General features: G+C 39.5%; 1 protein-coding gene across 2 annotated transcripts in view; it reads left to right on the top strand.

The window, feature by feature from the left end:
- Positions 1–6,475: 6,475 nt before the first annotated feature.
- LOC102231514 (TGF-beta receptor type-2-like) overlaps positions 6,476–25,607 on the top strand; it is a 33,879-nt gene continuing 14,747 nt past the window's right edge. Inside the window, exons 1-4 of one of the 2 annotated variants that reach the window (XM_023331295.1) lie at positions 15,835–15,913; positions 16,488–16,765; positions 18,443–18,593; positions 20,478–20,668. In XM_023331295.1, the coding sequence (XP_023187063.1) occupies positions 18,454–18,593; positions 20,478–20,668 (331 nt within the window). In that variant the 5' untranslated portion in view covers positions 15,835–15,913; positions 16,488–16,765; positions 18,443–18,453. Of the gene's footprint in view, positions 6,762–15,834; positions 15,914–16,487; positions 16,766–18,442; positions 18,594–20,477; positions 20,669–25,607 lie in introns of those variants that run through there. The other variant, XM_005803495.3, reaches the window with a different exon arrangement.

Here is a 25,607-nt window from a genome sequence, read left to right as displayed (position 1 = left end):
TAGAATCAAATAGGAGTAAAGTGACAACCATGGGTCGGGGCTGCAGGGTTTTCAAGAATGTATGTGTCACCCGTAACTGGTGAAGTTTCTACTTAAAACCTTTCAGTCGTGTCCACAACTGTTGTCAACATTCCACACTGAAGTGTGCTGGGCTTCCCGGAGCTGACACTCACTTCCACACGCAGAAATAAAACTTCATCCTGTCGTTATCCATGCAGCTGTCGCTGCCCTGTTAAAGGGTCAGAGCCGGTGAGAGTCACAGCTAAGGGTTTTCTTCCTCATTAGCAAATAATAGAGCATTGATGGCTTCTTCTTCAATATAGAATGAACTCACACGTATATATTTTTTTCATCGGCATGTAATATGTAAAAATCTGCAGGGAGCAAGACTTCATCTTTAACCTAAACGAATGGGAGTGTACTGACAGTGTGTCACATTAGCTGTAAAATACAGACACCATTTGTTTCAAGTTCTTCCTTTTTACAAGAAAAGAAACATTTAGACATTCACAGCATTTTTAGTTCAATATTTTATGTTAAAGTTTCATTAGAATAAAATTTTTAAACCCACCTAAGTAAAAGTAATGTCATGTTATTTGGTGGAAGAACATAGGAAAGATTTACAAGCCCAACATTTTTCATCTCTGCCCATTAACATGGAAATCTTTCTCTTTCCAACCGAACAATGTTGTTTTAGATGTTCTGTTGGAACGTTACCACGTTCCTGATTGGATTTTTCTAATTTGTACAGTTTTAATTGCTCCATCCTGATTGGTCCACTTCAGTCCCATGACCACAAGCCAACAGGAAATTTCAGTTTCCGTGGCAATACAATGCTCCGTCATGCTCTCAGCTTACAGCTGTGCTCGGCTGCACCTCCATAGATTACATCCTGGAGGTACAGACACTGGCTAATCTCTTAAACAATCAGTTTTTTGTTCTCCTTCCTGTGCTGATTATAACCCATCTACCTCCATCGTAGTTCCTGCTGCTAAAACCAAAGGACTGTGTGATCCATCATTTTCTACATTTCTTTGTGCTTCGTGTATTTATGGATCTAAGCAGTTTATTTGTGAAGTAATAGAGCTACACAGTTGGGAGTTCATTGCAGTTCAGGAGACATGTTGTTCTTGGATTGCAAAAAAAAAAGAATTGTTGGTGGTTAGATGTTCAGCTGCATTCAATCATTTCATATGTTGTCTTCCATTCTGACTAAAGCAACCCAAGCTGTCATCACTGGAATGAAGAAATAACAGAGGGAGCATGGGTGATATGTTAGCCAGAGTCAGACAAAACATGCTGTTTATATTACGCTTGCAGACAAAGAAACAACAAATGTGACATGAATCAAGGAAGAATGCTCTGAGATAGTAAAGCATCGTGTCCCTACATGACTTGAGGGGAAAGTCTCTGGCTCTGATGCTATTACCCCAGCAGCATACCCCAGAAGAGATTACGCAACAACTGCAGAGTCGTGAGTTTTTCTGCAGATGATAGGACTGATGTTATCCTGGAAGCCTGAAGTGAACAGAGTGAAACTGAAGTGTGTGAGCCTGGTAACCTGTGGTATACTTGTGCTGCTGATCTCCTGGTTAGACACACAGTTGTTCAAACTGTGGTTTCTTAATTAAGCAATCATTGATCCAGGTGATTGTTAACACCTCCATTTATATTTTCTAGACTTTCTCGCCTAAGGTAAATTAGGTTTGATAGTATTAAATACACCAGAGAAAAAAAACAACACAATTCTTTCAGTCCAGATGACAGTTTGTTTCTTGATACAGGTGTATGGTGGCATCTTGAACTCCAGCTTCACAGCAATAAGCAAAGTGATATGTGCTTGTCTGATTACAGGACAACAGGAGTTTCTCTAGGATCTTCATGATGTGGGATGTCAGGGCAACAGGCCTATAGTCATTGAGAAATGATGGGACATATTTTCTTTGGTACCAGAAGAAGGCAGGATGTTTTCCACAACAGTGTAACTTTTCCTCGGGTAAGTCCTAAGCCTGCAGCTTTGCTCCAGTTTGGTCTCTTGAGCTGCAGCTTAGAATGGCTTTTAGACAGGCAGGCATCATCTCCTGTTTTAGTTGAAGTCAAATAAGTAGAAAGGTTTCATGAGGTGGAAGCTAGACCAGTTGAGGTGTGTTAGGGCAGCTATGTGGGTGGAAGGTCTATTTCACTAGGGGCAAGAGAAGAAAATGCTGAACTTGGTACTTAACTAAACCTCTCGACTCTGTCAAGACTTCCATCACTATGCAGTGATGATATCAGATGTTATTTTGGAAGCATCTCATTGTTCTGGTGAGGGATGATGCCATACAGAAATTTCTCTAGTCACCCACACACTTAGGCATGGCATTGGTGTTCTCTTCATGTGGCTGGCACACTGTATCCCAGTCTGCAACTTCAAAACAACACAGGAAAGCTTTCTGAAACAATCTTCTCACAGTTCTTTTGACCACAGGTTGACTTTGAACAAGGAATTTACATTTAGAGCAAAGAAAAGAACGTTAATAATCTGATTTGCCAAGAGTTCACACATTGGAAGTGTAGTAGAGAGTACTGGAGAGTACTCTCTACTACACCATGTCTTACCACAGTAAGACATGGTGAAAATCATCAATGGAACTGAAGACATCATATGGTGTAGCAGCAACAACAAATGCTGGAATTTAAGTAGTAGCCAAATTAAAACTGGTGAACTTTCTTAAAAAGTAATATGGATGAAAGCTTACAAGTAGTTTGATAGCTTGACTGCAGAGATGATACTTCACATTTTTGTTTAAACCATCTGTTGTTCACAAGCACTGCTAATCCATATCCTTTACCTTTTCCACTCATTTAAATCTTTGAGACGCTGGAGTTGGCAGTGGGATCCTGCAGTAATGTCTTAGTGAAACACATAACACTACATTTCTGATACTCTGACTGGGTATCTGTTAGCGCTTGAAGTTCATTCAATTTGTTTACCAAAGACCTCACATTGCCCCTTATGGTCAGTGGAAGAGAGGGTGTGAACCGGCCACAGCGCTTCCTTTTCAACTCATCTGGGATTTGTGGCTCTGTCGTCAGTTTTACAAGCACACCTTGTTGCTATTCTTATGCATTATAACAATGGTCCAGAAGCAAAGATGCATTAGCAAAATTCGCCCAGTTGCACAGCATCCAAAAACAGAGGGAATACAGTAACTGACATAATGCCAAGGCAAGATGAAGCTAGCTTCACAGCATAGTCACGTTTAGTTTACAGAACGAGCGACAAGCCGCCAAATACGCAACAGTAAACTGACCAATTACATTTAGGTTAAGGGCGTACATATGCCCACTCCCACAGACGCACAGATGTGGGCTATTTACAGAATGTTTGGACACAAGAGACCACTATTATTTTTTTCCACAGTTTTTGTAATGGTAAGGGGAGAAATGATAAAAAAAGTCAAATAACTCAATTTACTCAAAGGAAAATCTCAAGGTACGCACAGTGTGTACTGCTGTACAGCTGCAGGCTTGTCTGGGAGTCAAGTCAATTGTCTAAACAAGCAGGCAATGTTCAGGAGGATTTAAAGTTTTCTTTAAAAAAAGAATAAATCAAAGTGAAAGCAGCAGTAGAGCTACCTCAAGCATTCTGTCACCTTGAGCAACACAACTCATAAGCTGCTGGTAAGTGGCTTATCAAGAAGACCCCAAAGCACTTCACACTAAAGTTATTCACACATTCAAGCGCACACTCACATGCCAATAGTGGCAAGCAACTGGATAGTAGCCACAGAAGAGAGGCTGCCATGTACCAGCCCCACCAGGCCCTCTAACCACCAGCAGCAGGTAAGGTGGGTGAAGTGTCTTGCCCAAGGGGCAGGGAGCGGGGATCAAGCCAGCAACCCATCCATTGCAGGGCAAACTCCTACTACCATTGCCCCTAAAACGTTTAGGGGAATTGTGAAAAAGATGCATTTGAAATCACATCCTTATCACTGAGGTTTTTTTGGAATACACCTCCAAGTGGACCAAGGACCAATCAAATCTTCAACCTGCTCTGACTTTACCTGCAGCTAAGTGTAGCTGGACTCGAGACGGCCTGTTAAAGTAAGGGTAGACAGATGACTGAGACTGGACAACAATGCTTGGTTCGGTTTCAGTGTGTGAAGCAGGCAGCATGTCAAGACCTGCTGTGTCACCTAAGCAGATTGATGGGTTTGACGTGTATTAGCTCCTGTTGCTGGGTTACCTCACTGCCACAGAGTGAAACAAGATTCACCTCCAAGGCTGTCAGTCATCAGTTAGCAGACGCATCACTCACGTGAAAAGACAAGACAGAGTTCCAGTATTGCCTTGGGTCTGCAGACTAATTATTTATAGCCCATTAGGGTCAGAGACCTAAATAAGACATTTATAAAAGTGAATATAGAAAAAACGTTGGGGAATGGTTCACTATAGAGATCTTCCTCCAGAATTGTCCTATATGCTGAGGTCTCTGGAGGACAAACTGACCACATTTTCTCACTCTGATACTTTTTTTCTACTATTCTACCATTTATATTATTCACTGCTATTTCAACTATTTACGTTTTGTTTTCTCTCAGCTTATTTATTTTTTATTTTTTTCCACAGAAGCCAGATCTGGTTCGGCCTTCTGTGATACCTTCATGGAGAGAAAGCTGAGATAATGCTGCCAACAGCTAAACATTCTCCCTCTCCTTCTATTAACGTTTCACTTTTCGTTAACATAGAAAGTTCTTCTACGTCGGTTCATCTGGTTCTTTTTGTATCTCTGTTCTTTCTTCTCAAATCCACAGTACTGAGCCAGGTTCTGGTTCTACTGGAAGGTTCTTCCTGTTAAAGGGGACATTTTTTCTTTCCACTGTCACTACATGCATGCTCGGCATGAGGGATTTCTGTAAAGTGAAAGACACAATGCAAGTGATTGTCTATTGTCACGACATGCTTTACCCATGAACAAACTTAGTTACGTGTGATTTTCATCGCGTTTCTTCTCCAATGGAAACACAGCAATTGCAAAATTAGTGGAATATTGACAAAGTTTTGCGCACATCTGTAACAGGATCACAGCTAATGACTGAATGCAATCTGCAGGGTTTCCTCAGAAAGACAAAAACCAGTTGTGCTGTTTGATAACTAGAACTGCTTGAAATGTATGTGTGATTCAACTGAAATGACATTTCTTGTAAAGTGGCTCAACATGACATTTGTTGTGAATTGGTGCTATAAATAAACTGAATTGAACTGAATTCAACTGAATTTTCTCTCAAAGAGGACACCAGAAGACACATTAGGCTAATCTTTTTTTTTTTTTATGTCCACTCTCTCTCAATGAACTTGGTAAAATCTTCATCTTTAAGTAATAATGTAATAAACTTCCAGAGTTTTACAGGTGAAGGTAGTCGAAATTTTCTTTTTGACAAACTATGATGTCACAACGTAACTTCTACCATTGGTTTTTCTCAGCCAGCCTCATCTGGTCGATGCGTGGCCATCGGTATATGCTACCAAAGATTTTAGTTTTGAAGTTTGCACTGATTTTCCTGGATATGATTGGTGACCAAAGTGATGGGTGTGACTGTCTATGGTCATGGGATGGGATAATTCATAATTTTGTTCAAAATGTGTTCCTGCATAGCTTCACCTCCAATGTAAAAAATGAAGATAGTGTGTCCAAAGTTTTGTTTGTGTCTATATCCATTTTATTTATTCGTTTAAAACTGGTTCTAAAACTTAGCTTGTGATCCTGATTGAGTAAGCTGGTAGTTTTACCTTGCAAACATGAAACTGATTTTGTTTTAAAGTATTCATGAGATTGGCCATAACTCAGAACAATGGGAAATTCCAATAAACCCACTGAAGACTCAGGAAGAATAATTGTGGATTTGGACATTTGGGGAAAGTCTGTTTCTAAACAACAGATTCCAATGCAGTCTACATGACTGCACATAAATACAAGTGGTTCAGACGTGTCACCATTTCTCCAGGCTCTGAAAAATCTAAAGACCAAAACTGATCTAGGTTCAGGAACCAGCAGCATCTCTGTCTGATTCCACACTGATGATCTCTGGAACTCGTTTTATTTCAGCTGCTCAACATCTGCTTTGTGTTTAAGATTTTATTTTCAGTGGTCAGATTGTTCTATTTCACACCTGAATTATATTAGCTGTTAATTTTTTTTGTTGTTGTTTCTTATGTGTATTTTTTTTTTTTTTTTTTTTTTTTTTTGCTTTTGTGAAATCTTTGAATCGTGCAAATGGTAACATGATATTCATCTTAGACTCCAGCTCTCTGCGGTGTGTCTGATGTGTAGAACTCTGTGGAATTCAGAACTGCTTGGTAACTTTCTGTTTCTGTGTGTGCAGCGAGTTGTTTACCGTTCCGATTTCCAGTATTTGGGTAGAAACACAGTCCTAGACGGAGAGCGAGTGAAAGAGAGAGAGAGAGAAAAAGAGAGAGAGCGCTCCTTCCTCTGGTTTCCTGTCAGAGCAGCATGCGTGTGTGTGGGGGTGGGCGTGTGTGTGTGTGTGTAAATAGTTATGCAGTAACTCTCCAGCTGCTGAGCAGAGCAGAGCAGGTCGGACGCACAGAAATCGTTCCCACAGCTTCTCTCTCTTCTACGTGAATGAACGGTTTCAGAAGCTGCCTCAGTAACATGCACGGACCGCAGTGCTGCTCATCGTCACGGGGAGTTTCGTTACCATCATCATTAGTATTATGGGCTGTTTTCTTTTTGCCGCTGCTCAAACCTGGGACAGCTGGTGAGTAAAAAACACTTTAAACTTTACACAAGCTCTCTGTCTGTTTGACAGCCACGGGCTAACCATCCGCTCACTCATGTCAGCCATGTTTTGTTTTTTTTTTTTAATTAAAACATTTTAAAGTTAAACTTGGGAGTGCTTCCTTCAGGCACACTTATGTGTGGATGGTTGGAGAGCCGAGGGGGGCAACAGGTGAGCCGCTGATACGCTGGTGACTGCTGGACGGCACACATGAGTTTGTTTAATAGAAACGTTCAATAGAAATGTCTTTCCCTCGTGTAATCAGATAATTCTTGTTCACATATGAAGTCCCATATGGAGAACTTCACTGTTTTACTGCTAGGCTAAGATGTAGTGAAACATCATCCTAATTTTAGAGATTAATCACTCTAGCGCTGTGATCAATCACGGTTTATCACTATGCCTAACTTTGCAAGCTTAAAATATAAATATACACAGAGATGTAAATCTTGCAGGAATGGAGCTCTGGGCACGCTGCGCCTTCTACTGCATGTCAGTCAATTAAAATGCAAGTTATTACCTTTATTTAGCTGTTTTGTTGCAGAAAGCAGGTTATGTAGTCTCCCAGTACTCAAGGGAAACTTCCTCCCCTACATCCATACAGGAAGAAACAAATGTGGTTAGGAAACAACAGACAGATAAGCTATATTTTATTTTTTGGCTTTTGCGTGTCCCACTCCTTTTTGATGCTGCCCTGGGCATCTGCCCATATCAAATACTGCCACTGTATGCACGTTTTCTAAAACATTTTGTCTCAAACTAAACATGTCTAAATGTTCTCAGTTGTCCAGGGTTTGTCCAGGAAGGTCTAAAAGAAGTCATAAACATTCATTTAGAAATGTCCCTCTCCATTCGTTTCCTGTAGAATTTGTGCGATGAGGTGACAGTCTTCTGTCCTCATCCAGCGACCGGCCTAATTCATGCATAAGAAACTTCAAGCTTGTAGATGAGCACACACGGGTTAGCAACGCAACACAAGAAAGTAAAAAAATTGTAAACTTTTATCGCTGTCTGCTGTCACACAAAAACTTTCACCTACTGCTGTCGTTCATCACTCCCATCTGAATTATGTAACATTAACGTGTTCAAGTTTTCAGATGAATTGCATCCAATAACGTGTTGACGTTGACAGCCCTTGTCAAAATATTTGAATGCATTACAATAGGCTAAAAGCAGCACTTTTAAACATTCATTTTATGCATTTGGTAGAACATTATGCAGATTTCAGAGATTTGTTACTTTTTTTCACAAGTTAGACTTGAGCCAGAAAGACATTTCTGTGGGACAGCCAATAAACAAGCACAGAGGAGAGATTCAAAAGTCAGAGACACAGAGATGTATTCTGGGAAGTTAGATGCTCTTGGGATCTTATTGGAAAAGCCCAAATTTTCCGAGAGCGAATGATGTAGTTGCAAAAGTATCAGGGAATGTTTTCCTGGTTTATTTCACATTTATACAGCACTGGATAACAAAGTGCCTCAGAGAGTTTATGATCTTTTTTCACATTTGATCAAATTACTACTACAAATATCAATGTTCAGATGAACATGGATGAGCAGCTAGCTCTGACTGAGCAGACTGGCATGTTGTTTTAGAACCAAACCATGTTTTAAAGGTGCAGTATATCACTTTTATAAAAAAAAAAAAAAATTCTTTACAAATTTGTTAAAACTATCACTATGTCATAACAGTTTATGAAAATATTGAACTCCTCCTCCGTGAGCCACTATTGCTGTCTGAAGAAACGCAGCACTCCCAGTCAAAAACAGCCAACCAGAGTCAGGAGGAGGGCCATAGCGCTGTCAATCAACCTCAAGTACTCACTGTTAAATGTGCTAATGGAGGAGAAACAACTAACCATTACATTATGAATAAAGTTTCTATCTATCTATCTATCTGTCTGTCCATCTACAGGAAAACTGCTTAGATAATGCTAACTAGCCTTAGCATTCACAACAGGCTGTGATAGCTGCAGTATGGCAGAGATAAAGGGGGGGATAGAGAAAGGGAGATAAGCAGCGCCACACGGAGGGGTGATTGACAGCGCTGAGACCTGTCTCCTGGCTCTGATTGGTTGTTTCTTGTTTCTTGCACTGGGAGAAGGCTGGGAGCTCAATCTCTTCAGAGATTATCTGAATCATAACATACTGTCATGACATTATGACAGTTTCAAGCAATATGTAAGTTAAAAAAATATTTTCTATAAGAGTTACATGCTGCAGCTTTAACTTCTCCAGAACTTCCTCCTTGTCGTGTCTCCGTGGTTCCTTGGTCTCCATGATGCCGTTTGTTCTCTAATGCTCTCTAACGAACGTCTGAGGCCAGAAACAGAACAGCTGCAGTCAGATTCAGATTACGTCACACAGAGCTGGACTGTGTGTAACGGGACGCAACATGAAAAGATTCCTCCCACTGCCATAATAATTATGTTTGTTATCAATTTAAGGACTTGGCTGCAACACTGAGACAGTTACTGTGAAGGTCTAAGTCATTATAAGCTACTGTGTAAACTCGGCTACTGCTGTCCTTCCCCTCCCACTCTTTGTTCCTGCCGCCCCCCTCCCACAGTGGAGCCTATTTTCAACCTGGAAATCCCACATACCAGAGGGACTGTGTGGTCTTGTTGCGTCACAAATAGTCACACCGTATGCACAATAGGACGAGCAAACATCTGAGCAGATCCTCCGTCTGTGGTGGATCAGTCACACATTTTCATTCCCCGCTGGCCTGACCTCCCCAGGGCACGATGGACTGCAGGAAGCTCCACGGCCCACTCCCCTCCCGTCCTAAACAGCTTCAGTCTGTTTTTGTTGTCCTTATCTTTCCTCCCTCTGTTTGGTTTTGGCTGATGTTGATGACCATCAGCAGGAAGGTTCCATACTTTTGTCTTCAGACTTCTCCTCCATCGTGTCTGGGTGACTTGCGTCTAAGCCTGTCGCAATAAGCAGTAAATCAATTAATTGCATGTTGAATTAAAATGAGCTCCACCCGCATGCTTGTTTGTTTTCCTCATGGCTCTCTAACCATCTAATAGCTCATTTCAACAACAAGGCAGTTCAGAGTGCTTTAAAACATCACACAATTATCAATTATGAAAGAATAAACATTACATTTTGTCAAATGTCATCATCAACGTCATCAAGCAAATACACAGCAGATGTATTGATCAATGTTCCAGTTATTACTGAACAAAGGCAACTCTAAACATGTTGATTTAAAGGAGATCAGTGTTTTGGCTGTTTTGCAGTTTTCAGGAAGTTTGTTCCAAATTTCCGGTGCTAGAGTGCTGCTTCTCCATGTTTGGTTCTGGTTCTGGGGATGCAGAGCAGAACCAGAAGACCTGAGAGGTCTGGAAGGTTGATACAACACCAGCAGATCTTTAATGTATTGTAGTGTTAAACCATTCAGTGATTTATAAACTAACAGTATTTTAAAGTTTATTCTGTCAGTGGAAGAACTTTAGAACTGGGTTGATGTGCTCTATCTTCCTGGTTTTAGTCAGAAAACAAGCAGCAGCGTTCTGGATCAGCTGCAGCTGGAAGATCGATTTTTTTAGGCAAAGCTTTTGCAGTAATCAATGCGACTAAAGATAAACGCATAGATGAGTTTCTCTAGATCTTGCTCAAACATTAGTTCTTTAATTGTGGAAATGTTCTTCAGAAGGCTGATTTTGTAACTGTCTTTATGTGGCTCTGAAGGTCCGTATCTACTCCCAGATTTCAGACATGATCACTAGTTTCTAGCTGTAGTAACTGAAGTTAACTCTGGATCATTCCTACTTTGTTCCGCTGCAAGGGTCTCGACTGACATCACCTTCCTGCTTTCTCTACGTAAGGAGGAGTGAACTCTGGAATTAGTGACTAGATAGGCTCACGGTCTTATCCCACAGAGTTTAGCCTTCAAGTCCCTTTAGGAGTAGCAAGCCATCTAGTTAAGTTATCTAAATGGATTGTTGGTGTTATTAGTTTGCACTTTTTGTTTACTAAAGTCGATACTGTCAGTTTTGCCTGTTTTTGTCAGGAATGGAGTCTTTAAAAGTGAGGATGAACCAGAAGGTAGACGGCGGTCTGGAATCTTGCTTTTATTTTTCTTTACTCAGGGCATGAGCAGGTCAACACTTGGAGAGACACTGACATACATAATACCCAGACAAGAATCCTGCGCCAGACAAGGACGCAACTCAAACTTAAGTACTACAGGGAACAGGTGAGGGGAATAACTGATCAGCGGACACGCAAGGGCTAAATTAACAGAGAGAGAATTGGAGAATAACTCAGATCAAAATAAAACCTGACATCTGACAGGAAACACATACGAAACAAAAAAACCCACACGACAACTCAACATACTGGCATCATGACAGTTTTCCCCGTCTGAGCCACTGGTTAGTATTGTTTTTTTGAAGGACAAATTTGTTTAGAGACTTCATAATTTACTTATCTATTGTTGTTATTTATTTATTTTGGATATTTAAAACTTCTTCAAGTGTTAAGAGATCTTTAGAAATTATTATTATTATTATTATTATTATTATTATTATTATTATTATTATTATTATTATTATTATTATTATTATTATTACCATTTATTGGAATAATATCTGGGATAATTTATGCAAAATTTGCAGTGCCTTTCATATTTCTTGAATCTGGTCAAATAAGAAGCTTTTCATCAGAAATAATGTTGCTGAATTTCCTTAAGTCTCTTCTTGTGTGTTGCTCAGTGTCCATCTTAATTACAAAGATGTTTCTTCATCATTTGTTCCATCACATAAGTTTCCAGAACAATATTCAGCCATCATTGTATGGATGGAGCATATATCAGTAACAGTTACTTGTTAAGGCTTTTTTTTTTACAGGCAATTAACAGAATCTTTATCAAGTTTCACGTCTTCCTTCAAAACATGTTTTTTTTATGTTTCCAAGATACATTGTCTTAAAATCTTTTGGTACTCCAAAATTCTTTCAATTATAACATTCACATTCCTCCAAAACAAATCAAGTTTTTGAAACTCCCAGAATATTAGTGAATGATTTGCTTCTAGATTTCCAGACATTCCCCAACAGAGGAGGTGAGATCTTTCCTCACTCTTTATCCTGGCTGTAATGAAGAATCTAATAATGTGTCGTGAGATTCAGATCTCCAGAGAGCTCTTCTGCGTATCCTCCTGTATTTCCAGGGTTCAGCCTGGGGTCACTCCCTTTGACCTCTCTGTAGGATTTCTCTTTGATTCTCTAATCACCATATAAGGCCGTATTCCTGCCTTCACTTTGCTGAATCTGTGAGGTAGAAGAGAACGGGTGATGGTCATTTGATAAATAGTTACAGTTTTAATGCAAAGTTGACACCTTTAATTGAAATTTAGCACAACTTTTCTTTAAAAGTGCCATTATTTACTGAATAATGAAAATTTGACACTTTTAATGCAACTGTGCTCTAAAAATGTCACTATTTACTGAATGTCACTTCATGACAGCAGGCGTTAACATTTTTGAGGACTCCTTCGTGTTCATGGCAGTGTTGTGTCAGTCTGTATTTTCGTGATTCCAATTTACACAGTTATATGGTCAATTGAAGCACAGCTTACACTGCTGACAGCTTTATACTGGAAAGTGTGATCACTAAATAATTTTTTTCATGCATTAAAACTTTATTAGAAGACTAAAAACACAAACGCTCAAACTTGCTGGATGCAGTTTGAGCCAGTTTTAATAAAAGCAACTCACTTTATCTTGATGCCATTATATAAACTTCAATTAGTAAGAAGATTAATATTCTTCCACCATTCATCAAGTTTACCCTCAGTATAGAGGAGACCTACTGTGTGCACGGTTTGGAGACTTTTGGTATTTTCCATTCTCTTATGATTTGATAGCAGCAGTCCTTGTCTGTCAGGAAAGTCCTCACTGACACCATGAGCTCATATCCTCAGCCAGCTAGAACCAGCAGAGAGGAAGTTATCTCCTACTGGAACAAGATGCCTTGTGTGCTGTAGATTCTGGCAAATAAGCTGGAATAAGCATGAAGTGCTTTCATACTGCATTTGTCTTTGGTTATCAATACAGCCATGTCTGTTATAGGGCTCATATGCTTCCAAGACACTTTGGGCTCTACAAAATATACAAAGAGCTAATTGATTGTTAATTAATTAATTGTTAATGTCAATTACAAATCAGCCAATCAAAAGTCATCAGTTCAATGCATTTCTGTTTGTAGACACAGTGAAGATAACTTGCTGAAATTGGAAGTAAGCGTCAGAACGGCTCGGAAAAGTAGGAAATGTTTGTTTGTGCCAAAATGGCCCAAAAAAGAGAGAATACTAACGAGTGCCAGCTGTGTTGATGTCGGAGGATAATGACAGACTAGCCTGAGATGATGGAAATTAAATTCCAATAGTAGCTCTGAAAATCTCATAAAAATATGCAGAACACCATGTCTGTAAGCAGAACACATCAGACCCTGAAGCAGGCTGACCCCAGCAGCAGAAGACCACACACACACACACACACACACACACACACACACACACACACACACACACACACACACACCCGCCCATGCACACACACACTGGTCCTCCTGTTGGCTCACCTAAGCTAGACTGAAGCTCACAGCCTGAGTCACAGATATTTAACTTAACGGTAGACTTGTTTTGATTGGTACTGAAACTGCAACATTTGTTCCAGTTTCAGTTTCAGTACACACTCTTTCACACTTCACCGAGTCAAACCAACCAAACCCTTTGAGCAACCTTTCCCCCCCTCGCCTGTGGTGGCGCTACTGAAAGTATCAACACAAAAACCTCTGAAGAAGACACTGACCTTAACGTCCTTCTTCAAGAATTCTAATGGAGTGGTGTAAAGTTTTAGTGTTTGCAGGATTTCTCTTTTTTTCTTTGGCAAAATACAATGAGACATTTCTCCATCCTAGACTCACGCATTTGTTTTGGTTTTATTTACCCATAATTCCATGCGCTATAGTAGAGAGTAGCATATTCCTGCTCTGGTCTGTGTGTTCACAAATGCACTCAAATGTCAACAGAGTTCACGTCAGATGAGCCCAGACGGAGGTTTGTAGGCGGATCAGAGTTTGATTCCACATTCACACATCCCAACCGCACCTTCGAGCCAAACGGACTGGAGTTTGACTGAAGCGGACTAAACGTGGCTGCTGTGAAAGCAGCCTTAATGTCTTCATGGTTATTGCATTGACTAAACCCAGAAAGCCTATCCGGTTACTCAGAAGAAATCCTAATTAAAATTCCATTGATTTATTGAAAAAGTTGCATGTCTACATCTGCTGCTGCGACAATCAAACAACTTAATTGTTCCTTAAGGATTTTACTAAAACATCTTTATGTCCTGCTTTCAGCAGGATAGTGCTGAAAGTTCTATCACCTCACACTAGTTTGGAAAAATTGTTTTTATCATTTTCAAAAGTATTCGCTGAATACTTTTCATAGGCACTGTAACGAGTTTGTCTTTCTGAAGGTTCTTCTTCAGTCTAAGTCCTGGCTGGATTTTTTTTTTTTTCACAAACAGACCTTAAACCATGAAAAATCTGCTTAACGACAATCCAAGGTTTTCTCCTCCACTTTCCTGGGATGGAGTGAGGTCACCTGATTTCATTGTGTGATTCCAAAAAGTGGCCCCAAAGTTGGAAAGAGTGGAGCTGTTATAGAAAAACATTCCTCAACTGAAACACAATGAGCCACCTGTGGATACCATGGACACGGTTTTATTTTATTCTGTTTATTTAGTTTTTGTACAGACAGCGTTCCTAATTCTTGCATTTTATACAAGTATATATATATATATATATATATATATAGATATCAGGTCAGGAGTTTAAGTGTCTCAGAATAGTTTTCTGCTGAATGTGGTGCAGGTTTGTAGGCCAGCTCGCTCACACACCTGTTCACCTTGGCTTATACAAAAATGCTTATATATATGTAAATATCTGGGTACAGTTGTGTACAAACAGAAACATTTCCCCTTCAAACCAGCAGCATTTATTTGTAGAACATTAACTCAGCCAGGAGTTCTTTTTAAAATATATACTGAAAAATATTAGATTTTTATTTTATTTTTTTTACTAAATTTTCAGCAAATTTTAACTGGGGTGAGTAAATAAAAAAAGATTAAATGTAAAGTGTGACTGGGTACAGATTGATTGACTATGTGCTGCTCAGCACAGCGGCTTTTATTCACCTCCAGGTCTTGTGTGTGTGTGCGTGTGTGTGTGTGTGTGTGTGTGGGCGTGTGTGTGTGTGTGTGGGTGGGTGGTAGTGCTCTGCAGTTTCACTCTCTGCCTTGCGCAAATTCAACTTAGTGTGACGGAATGTGTGTTTAAAGCATATTAAGTGTCTTTCCAGTGAAATGAATAACCCGACCGTTCCTGATCGGGTGACACAGGAACGCCTGCCGCCGGCCTGCTGAGAGGAAGCCAGTTGGCCTGGACACAGGCGGACGCTGTTGTTTTGACCACATGATTCCCTGGTTGTGGGAAGCCCAAACCCTCCCCCGGCCCAGTCTGCTTTCACAGTTCCACTCTGCAGACGTTCTGCCGGGTCAACGGAACCTACCGTGGCGCTGGCTGCGGTTGTTTTGTCTGCATCTTGGTTTCAGTCTGCTTCCGTTGTTGTTTATAAGAGGAAAAGTGATTGTGATGATGATGAAGTGGATTGTAACCATCAAAACACTAACGCCATACTTCTGATTTGTCTGATTAGGTTTCTGTGATTTTTTTTTTCTTCGTATCTCTAACAGTTCCCTTACCCATGAACCAGGAGAGTCAGACTCATTTTCATTTTTAAAGATCACAGGTTGTCAAAGATGTGACAGGATGTATTGATAGAAACCATTAACAAACTGCTATGGTTCCATAATATTCAGTTTTAATATTATGGAACCTCTTTTAACATCGATGTCATTTGGAAATATGCAGATAAAAACTGCTTTGCTTTGATTGATAAAGTCATTTTTAAGCACACAAATGTTTTTTTGAAGTTTCTTCTCATGTGTCTACTCTAGTCTGTGGAGAGGGCCACATGAAAAACTACAACAGGCCAGATTTGGCCCCTGGGCCTTGAGTTTGAAACCTGTGCTGTAGAGGAAAGATGTCATATTGCAGTAAGTTTGAAGAAAAATAAGCCTCTCACAGTCAGCAATTTTATAATTTAAACTCATGATCAATTAAAATCAGCTCAATCATTTCCATTTGCATTATTTATCATTTATCTCTTTGCATTTGCAAAAAAAAAAATCATTACAGATGAAGTATTAAAATAACACATTCCAGTTTCCATCACTTTTAAAAAAAAGACAGACTCCTTACTTTAAGATCGGAAAGTATTTTAGATTTTCCATACAAAATAAGAATGTCCTTCATTTAAAGTGGAGTCTACTTTATCTTATATACCATAAGCTCATATCTAATACACATACATTCATTTCCACATTTACTCATACACAAATACGTGAATACATCTATTAAAATAAATTACTTTTTATAGTATATTTTCAGTTACTGTAATAAGTACTTTATGTTTACGTGATTGACAAGTTTTTGCAACCTGGTTTTTCCCAGCTAGTTTACATTAGATTAATTCTGTCCCAATCTATTTCCACACACACTTTTCATTCTCTCATTTCTTGGCCAGCCCAGATGACACACTTGCTCTGTCTGCTGCGCTCTATCTCCCAGATGAAGCTAAACGATGCAGCGGAGCTCTTAGGACGATCGGCTCCGGTGATGAGCTGGTTTCTGCTGGAACTGTCTGAAAGCCTCCAGACAGTCATGTGGAGTCGGTGACTCTGCAGGTCTGAGCCATCTGTAGAATCAGCCATGTGCCTGGAAGTCTGTGAAAACCATATGAGTCATTTGGTGGGTTAATTCTGTTCACACCTCCGTTCCACAACATGGCCTGCAGTCACTTTTTTTGATCCATGAAAGGAGTTGTCACTCCCCACCTCTTACTGAAGGTTAGTTAAAGGTCAAATGGCATTTTGAAAGTTAATTTTCAACAACTGAGATGGTTCACACCTGTAGGCCAGTCTGACACTGAGGCTGTATTATACCTCAGAATTGGCTTACCATCTATTTACATCTGTTTCTGCATTAATGTGTCCCTAAGGTTAGGGTAGAGTGGCGAACCAGAACCTTCTGTCAGAACATTCATCTTTCAACAGCAATAAGGCGCATAGCTGACTCTGCGCATAAATAATTACTCAACTGAAGCAACTTTAAGCTGAATGTCAGCATCACATGTACTGGAGAAAAAAAATCACCTTAAGTCCAAATCCAGCTAGCTGGAGTGTGGAATCAGTCCAGACTACGTAACATCGTGATGACAGGGAAATTTAACGACAGCTGCACATGCTGCATTCAGGTACAGCTCAGATCCTCGGTTGTCAACATATTAAAAAAAACAAGTCTAAATTGTTTTATAAATGTTTTCTCATATGTGAGCAGTCTTAATTAAAATGTTAAAATATTAGCACTGATCATTTTCAAGTGGTTATGTTGTTTTACATGCTTTAGCTGTGCCTGCTTATGCTGCTTTATCCATGGAAAATATCCAACCAGATGTCCTGTCCGTTCTATACTTTACATGTTTTAAGTTTTAGAACATCTTAAAATAAAATTAAATTTAGAAATTGAAAATAAATCTTTTTTTTTCTTTTGTTTTACTGCTGGCTAAAGTATGAAAAAAAATCATATATCCTTATTAATTTTTCTTGGATGAAAATACACCCAAAACAGACAGAACTGTTATCTTAAAATACACGTTAGTGTTACCAAGGAAACACCAGATATAAATGTAATTTTCAAAGGGGGAAAAATGAATTAGATGCGTGTAAGTCCAAAAATAAAATCACACATAAATATGCCTAAAAAATATGGTAGGTTTTAGTTCTCCCTCTAGGGAGCAACAGAAGAGCCTTTCTTGCAGAGATGAAGAGCAGTGGCACCTGTAATGGACATAAAGGGTTTTTTTTTTTGGAAGGTCAGAATTCTGAGCATTACAATAATCACACTCTAGATGTGTTCCACAGACGATGAAATGCATTTCTGGGAACATTTTTAAAAAACGTGTGTTTTTAAAATGCTTGTGGATCTTGCTGCATGCAAGAGCCCCAGAAAAATAAACTATAAAACATCGGAAGCTGCAAAAATCTTTATGACTGGAGCATGGTGAGCTTTATGATATTTATGTTGGTCTGAAGGTGAAAAGTTTAAAGGTAATTTTATTTATATAGCACATTTTCAGCAACAAGGCAATACAAAGTGCTTTAAGGAGTATAAATACTGTCACAGCCTTCTGCTGTAGCTTCTTCAAATTATTACCAATATTTGCTGGATCCAATAATTTGACTTTATCCATACTTCCACAGATAATTCCATGATAAGCTCTTTATTTTTTTTTTATTCAACCCACAAGTGTTATGTCTGAAAGGATGACTTGGAGATTCTGCAGCGTTTGTTCTAATCTTACAGACGTCCTGAGAGCTGGACATGAACAGGAAACTAACCTGTTGAATGTTTGCGTGTGTGTGTGTGTGTGTGTGTGTGTGTGTGTGTGTGTGTGTGTGTGTGTGTGTGTGTGTGTGTGTGTGTGTGTGTGTGTGTGTGTGTGTGTGTGTGTGTTTCTTGTGCAGGTATACCAGGCATGTCCATGTACCCCATCAGTCGGCTGTGTAAGTTCTGTGACCGACAGAGTTCCTCCTGCAATGGCACAGAGAGCTGCATGTCCCACTGCTCCATTACGTCTGTCTGTGATTCGCGTGAAGAGGTCTGTGTTGCTATATGGTAGGTACAAAAACTATTAGGAAGAAAATACACTTGTTGCCCTAATTCAGTTCAAAACAAGAGGCTCATATAGCCACCGTCCTAAATTAATGGCCGAAATCATTTTTTATGTCAAAAGATGATTTAGACAAAAAAATAAATTAAAAAATCACTTTTGGTAAAAAAAATAACCATTATTTTAGGAAGGTTACGATATATAGATCTATTGCGCATTGAGTGATCAAATCTATATTCTTTGAAATAATTCTGTCTTTAAGCTTATGAAAACCGTATGTATTCATGTTTCCTTAGAAAGAAAACTTATCAGCTGGAAAAAATAAAATGAACTTTACTCCCATTTTGAGATAACTAGCATCAAATTAGAATTGACAACTGTTGGAAATCACCGCCACATAGATAAATTGAATTGAGTTAATAGTAATCATACTAATAAATTACATTTCTAAGCACTTTTAGGGACACCAAGGTCATTTTGTGACAGTAAAACAAATTGTTTGTTTGCTTTATGTTCTTTCCACGTTTGAAATGTTCCATAGATTTTATCTGTACAGCACTTTGACACTGCTATTGTCCTTTTTAAAGTGCTTTCTAAATAAAGCAGCAGTAGTAGTAGTAGATGATGCCAGCAGCTGGATTCTAGAGCAGATGAAGCTTATGAAGGGATTTGTGAGGGAGACCAGAGAGAAGAGAATCACAATAATCAATACGGGAGGCTGTGAGTAAGAATAGAAGCGGTGTGAGGGGTGAGGAAGACGTTTAATGTTGCGTTAATGAAAATATGCAGATATGATATGGGAATGAAATAGTGAGCACACAGGCCCTTACACAGGGTAGATGGGGCACTAAAGCTTAGTTTATGCTTCACACATGTACCTTCCTCACAGAAACTGGACGGAATCAGGCTGGGTGCACAGTAAAGCGTTTTTGCTAAAATTACATATGACCATGCGGAATGGCTGCGTCAAACATAAATCAGACTTAAGGAGTTATCAGTTGTGACAGAGGATTTGTCTGCTTTTGATAATGTAGATTTTGTGCCAATAAGCAGAATTTCAGTTCTATCATTGTTTAATTTAAGGAAGTTTGAAGTGAAACTGGATTTTACTGAAGATAAGCAGTTGTTGGGAGATTAGGGCCGGTTTGAGGAGGTAGGTTTACTACAGAGGCAGAGCAAGGTGTCATCTTTGAAGCAGTAGAAGAAGATATTAAAGATGGAGATGTTATTACCAAGGTGGGAAGATATAAGAGATGAAAGGAAGAGGCTCCTGGACAGATAACAGTGGAAAACTGGAGTTAAAGGATTTGAGTGGGATGAACAGAGTGTGTCCTAATCAGGCTCAGGTTACTAGTAATACCAATGGATAATCATCTATTAAGGAGGATGGTGTGAGAATAGCTTACTGCTTTATTTACTGTTATGCCCAGTGTCGCTAATTTGAACCATACCTAATAATTTTATCTATTGTATGGGCTATATTCAAATTATCAATCTTTATTTAATTAAGCATTTTCTTAGCAAAAACTCAGCAAAATTAATATTTTATTGTACTGTCAATGAGGGACAATAAGGGGTTAAAATATTGTCAGGATGTTATTTTTTATCATTATTTATCCTGAAGATAAAAGTTGGACCATAATTTATGAACATACAGTAACACTTTTTGGACATTTGTTTTATTTTTTTTTGTAAAACGGAACAAAAAGGATTAGAGTACTTAATAAACTCAATAAACTTGTCCTCTTTTCAACCAACCTCTCTTAAGAATGTGGAGTTTTTACCAAGACAGTCAGTCGACTTTGCTCTTGGCCTCTCATGGACTGTAAAACTGTAAAAAAAAAAAAAAAAAAATTAAAAGATTCCTATTTAGTCTGTTTGACTTTCAGGATAAAGAATGAGACCAGCTTCACCGTGGAGACCCTTTGCCACAACCCGTCCGTGTTGCTGTACGGCATCATGCTGGACGACTACAACAGCTCCAGCTGTGTGATGAAGGAGAAGAACTCCACCAGCGGGATGGTGCACGTCTGCTCCTGCACAGAAGAAGAGTGTAATGACAAAATGGTGTTCGTTCCCAGTAAGTGTTCCCGTTCCAATGAAGTCACGCAGTACGTGGGTTGATGAATCCAATGATTTCTGCTTTGGAGTTCTAAATTTAATAATGTTTTGACTCATGTCAACATAAAAGCTATTTAAAGTTAAGTCTTTACAGATCAACATCACGACCTTTTCAGATACATTCAGTTGATGAGCAAGGATTTTACTCTTCACCGCCGCCACTTCTATCCAACTGAACATGTTGTGCATTGAAATGAAAAATGCTTTAGATGATGAAATAAGATAAGATAAGATTTATTTGTCATTGTCATCAACAGATTACAACGAGATTGAGATTTGCTCGACTCGCGTTAAGATGCAGGTTATGTGTATATACATAATATACAAAGATAAAGAAATAAATGGTACAAAATGAGAAATAAATAGACATCAGAAGATGGTTGCAGTGCCTGGAGGTGTCGCAACAGAATTTACATTTTTAACAAAGTGGTGTCAAGAGCAGAAGTTCTTATGCCTTTGAATTTAGTGCCATGATTGCCATCGGGTAAAAACTGTTTTTTAGGCGATTTGTCCTGGTTTTTATTGCTCTGTATCTCTTGCCTGATGGCAGCAGCTGGAAGAGACCATGGCCAGGGTGTGAAGAGTCATTTAAAATGTCCAAAACTTTCTTGTGGAGCCTGGAAGTGTAAATCTGTTCCATAGTGGGGAACAGGTAATCTAGAAATGGTATCTAGATTACCTCTATCAGTCAGAACAACAAACAAAATTAGAATGATATTTGTTGACGTGTTCACTTATGGAGTAACTCAACATTTTCAGTTATAAAGCGGTGTCCCGTTTCAGGTGGGAATACAACAGGAACTGAATGTTGCTGATGACTCCTGCAGGCTCACATAAAGAGCTCTGCCGGCCAAGACACTGAAGAAGAATTCTATATTGGCAGTAATGCAGAAGAATGGGAGGATTTATAGAGAAATCTGACAGGAAGAAATGACAATGTGGAGCTAGCTGTTGGCTCCCAGCAGGGTGCAGCCATATGCTCCATCCAGATCTGCTGACCTGCTGATGTTCATGAGTTTCCATTAGCGTCATGAGAAGGTATAAAATATGGTTTGATTCAAGATGGGAGGCTGGACAACAAACAAGGGATCTATTGGCTTTGTAGTTAATTATTAATATTCTCTCTTTTTTTGACTCAGTTCTTGCGATTGCACTTCCTCTGTGGTGTGCTCTCGTAAAAATGTTTTTTTGTTTGTGCTTTTATTTGCTCAATTCAAGAACGCATATTGAGAAACAACCCAGAAGACTCAAACCACTCATTAGTAGGAAAATAAGAAACCCAAAAAGGAATTCCCCTGCCCCCCCCCCCAAAAAAAAGTCCAGAGAGTGGCCACAAAAACTCTGGAACAAAGCTTTATGGATTGATTAGACAACAAAAAACCTTGTTGGTGGAGATCAAACGTTTGGAGAAAGGAAGGCTCTGCTCCTGATTCCAAATATACAGAAGCTGATCTGTGAAATGCAGTGGACATCGATTCATCAGGTGGGCTTGCTTGGCTCCTTTGTGATGGACTTAGAGATCAACAGAGACATTTTGGCAACTGGACATGAAGCATTAATCATATCAATCAGTCTACTCACAAATGTAGTCTTCTATCCATGCTAGTGCTGTGATAGATGTGAAAACATGGAACTAAAAGCCTGAATGTTGATCTTTCAGATCATATTCATCATCCTTTCTACCAATTCCAAACTAGGACTGCTTATGATAGAAAATAAATCATGAAATCATTGAGTTTAAAGAAGGGAATTGTGTTTTGGCAGATTTAGAAACCTAACAACGTTACAAATTTAATTGATTCTAATTTGTAAATAAAGTGATAAACCTAATGGATGTTGAAACAGTTGGAAGATACTGGGTCAGACTGCTAACTGGGCATACATGCCATTTTGCTTGGTAATCCGGCTCTTTTGGGCCGACACGTTTTTTTTATTTATTTTTTTCCTATAATGTAAACCGGCCGGCTCATAAACATTTCTCATTCCTTCATTTTATGACTTTAGGCCTGCCCAGACTCATCTCTTCCCCCTCCACTCTGTCACACCCCGTCCTTCACTCCCCAACCCGTCTCCAGTACTGATGCTGATTAAAATCTGTTGCTTTTAATCATACATGCCTGAGGGATCATTTGCCGAGCCTCATTCTGACACCTTCACTGGCACTAACTTCTAAAAACGCTCCACAAAGCATGCAGGTCCAACCTTTCGACGGAGCTACTCTCTGGACACATGCTTGTAAAATGGGAAATGTCAAAATAACATAGATAATTTTGTTACTGTATTTTATTATTTTTTTCTGTTGTCAAAACTGAAAGATAAATTAATTACTCTGCTCTGTGTCAAAGCCAAATGTTTGAAATCTCTAGCAACAATGAAGAAATGTACTTTATCCTCCTGTGCCAGTGCTTTGGTGCATGCTGCTTGACAACCATAAAAGCTTCCAGGAACTTTGCCTACTTGGATCATTTTGGGTTTGGAAAAAGTAAAACTTTCCTATGTTGTATTTTTTTAATAGTAAAAAACTGAAGGCCTTCATCACGTTCAATGTGTAAGTGCTTAACTCAGGCCGTGCGTCTTCACTGTATCAGCGCGTTGTCTCATCATATGTGTTTGCTCATCATGCCTCCTCTCTGTGTTTGGAAGGTTTAAGGGGATTGATGGTAAGAAGATCTGGGCCTTTTTCACAGCTTCTGCTCTGGTGGCTGCTGCAGTGTGAGAGCTTTGTTAACACCAACAGGAACTGGAAACACAACGCTCGCATCGCGCTTAAACATCACTCGCAGATTCCCCAGTGAGGTTGTGAAAATGCAGCTGTGGGCCTCGTGCAGAGTGGAGAGGGGGAAAGACGTGTCTCAGTCGCTGAATAAAAAAAAGTGTGTGTGTGTGTGTATGCGCCGGGCACACTGGAGAGCACAGACATATGGTTTCCTGTCTGTGTCGAACTCGATTCAGAAGCATCTCCTGCACGTGGTGACCGGACCCTGTAGACACAGGAGACCTCATCTGGGGAATGACAGAGAGGTTCAGTAGGTCTGATGAGCAGGACGTGTCTCATCCCACACTCTGTTATTAAAACAGAATAAAGTCTTATTCTTCCCATCCAAATCACCATCCTTCTGTTTTGAAGAGTAACAGCTCACCTCTGGTGTACCTCTGGGCCGTGATGAATAGTTTGACTCATGAACCATGTTACAAAAATGTAGATGTTCTGTTGATAATTGATTCTAGGTTTGGTGCAGACAACTTGATGAAGTGAATGTGCAGCAGTGGTTACAAAATGTGTTTTATTCCCTTTGTTGATTATACAAAAACTACAACTTTAAACAACTACAACAAAATCTATTAGACTAAATGTATTAATATATTAAACAATTAGTTTTAAAAGTACAAAACTTAGACATTGTAACTCAAATTAATTCAAAATTCTTCAGTTATTGAAGATGGTGAAAGATCTGCTGTAGCAGACTGTCTGTATTACATCAAATTTGAAGAACCTCTGACTAAAGACATAATGTTTTTTCTAAAACTGTCTCATGAAGAGGATGGTAAGCAGTAATATAGAGCCTTACAAAGTGCTGCCAACCACTTCATCCTTTTTTTTAACACTTTGTCATGTTACAAAGACAAACGTCCATGTATTCTATTGATATTTTCACTTATAGGCTAAGATAAAACAAAAGCTGGACCAGAACCAAGTTTCATAGTGGGGATGGTGTGTTCAGGGTTATGTGCAGTGTTGGTCTTCAGCACCACATAGCAATTTCTACTTAGACTAAAAAATGGGAAGCCTTTCTTCAAGTGTGGGTGGTGATGCCAGAAGTTCCTGCTAAACTTTGGACTCAGAGGGAGCAACGTGGCTTTTGTCCTGGCTTTGGAACACGACACCAGATCTTCACCTGTGTTCAATCTCTGAGGTAGTCATTGGATCTTCTCTGATCTGCATCCATTTCCAAACTCTTCTGAGCATGTTTCTCAAGGTATTTTTGGGGAGTGGAATGCTCCAGTAGTATGGCATATCTGGGCGAGTACTTAATACAGTGTCTAAAACAAGAGTTGTGTCTGCATTTTCAGCATCAAGTAAGGCTTGTTCCATGTGTGGGGTGGTCTCCAAGGTTACCCCTTGTCTCTGATTCCCTGATTTTCATTGACTGGTTCTCAAGGCATAGTTGTATAGAGGAGGTTTTCTGGTTTGACAACCCGAGAGTTTCATCTTTGCTTTCTGTGGATGGCATGGTCCTGTTGGCATCTCATAGGGAGTGTTAACATGCATTAAGTGGTCTTCAGCAGAGGGTGAAATGAGATTAGCTTTTCTAATCATGACTTCCCAATTGGAAAACAGTTTAATGCCTCCTCGGGGTTCTGGGTTCATACTTTAGACTCAATCAGAAGAGTTAAAGTATCTTAGTGTTTTTTTCATGAGTGTTGGTTGGCATGGAGACGGATATGGACAGACAGATTGTGGCTTCATCGGCTGGAAGTGTAGGAGCTAACTCTACATACCTTGCATATATTCCAACCTTCACCTATGGTTATGACATATGGGTTTTGATGGAAAGAATGAGAATGAGATTGGTCAAAATTCCTACCCAACATTAGACAGGCCCACTGTGGACACTGTGTCCATATCTGACCCAACACAGCTAATTTACTCTAATTAGAGGCCCGAGAACAAAAGTAAGCCCAACACATTATCTTGAACTTCTACCGGTTTAAAATGCATCCAGTTGAAATTCAACCAGCTAAATCAAGCTCAATGGTAGAAATCCCAGGCAGAACGCTGCAGGGAGATGAGAAATTAGTGGAATTGCGTATGAAGGCAATGGCCCTAAGCCATGAAGATGTAAAAGGTCAAAGAGCAGGATCAGGAGATGCTGAGCCACATAGGGTATACAGGTCAC

The sequence above is a fragment of the Xiphophorus maculatus genome, chromosome 3 (assembly GCF_002775205.1).
Source record: "Xiphophorus maculatus strain JP 163 A chromosome 3, X_maculatus-5.0-male, whole genome shotgun sequence".
Taxonomy (NCBI): domain Eukaryota; kingdom Metazoa; phylum Chordata; class Actinopteri; order Cyprinodontiformes; family Poeciliidae; genus Xiphophorus; species Xiphophorus maculatus.
The sequence above is the reverse complement of the archived record's forward strand: the minus strand, read 5'-3'. Positions and strand labels throughout refer to the sequence as shown.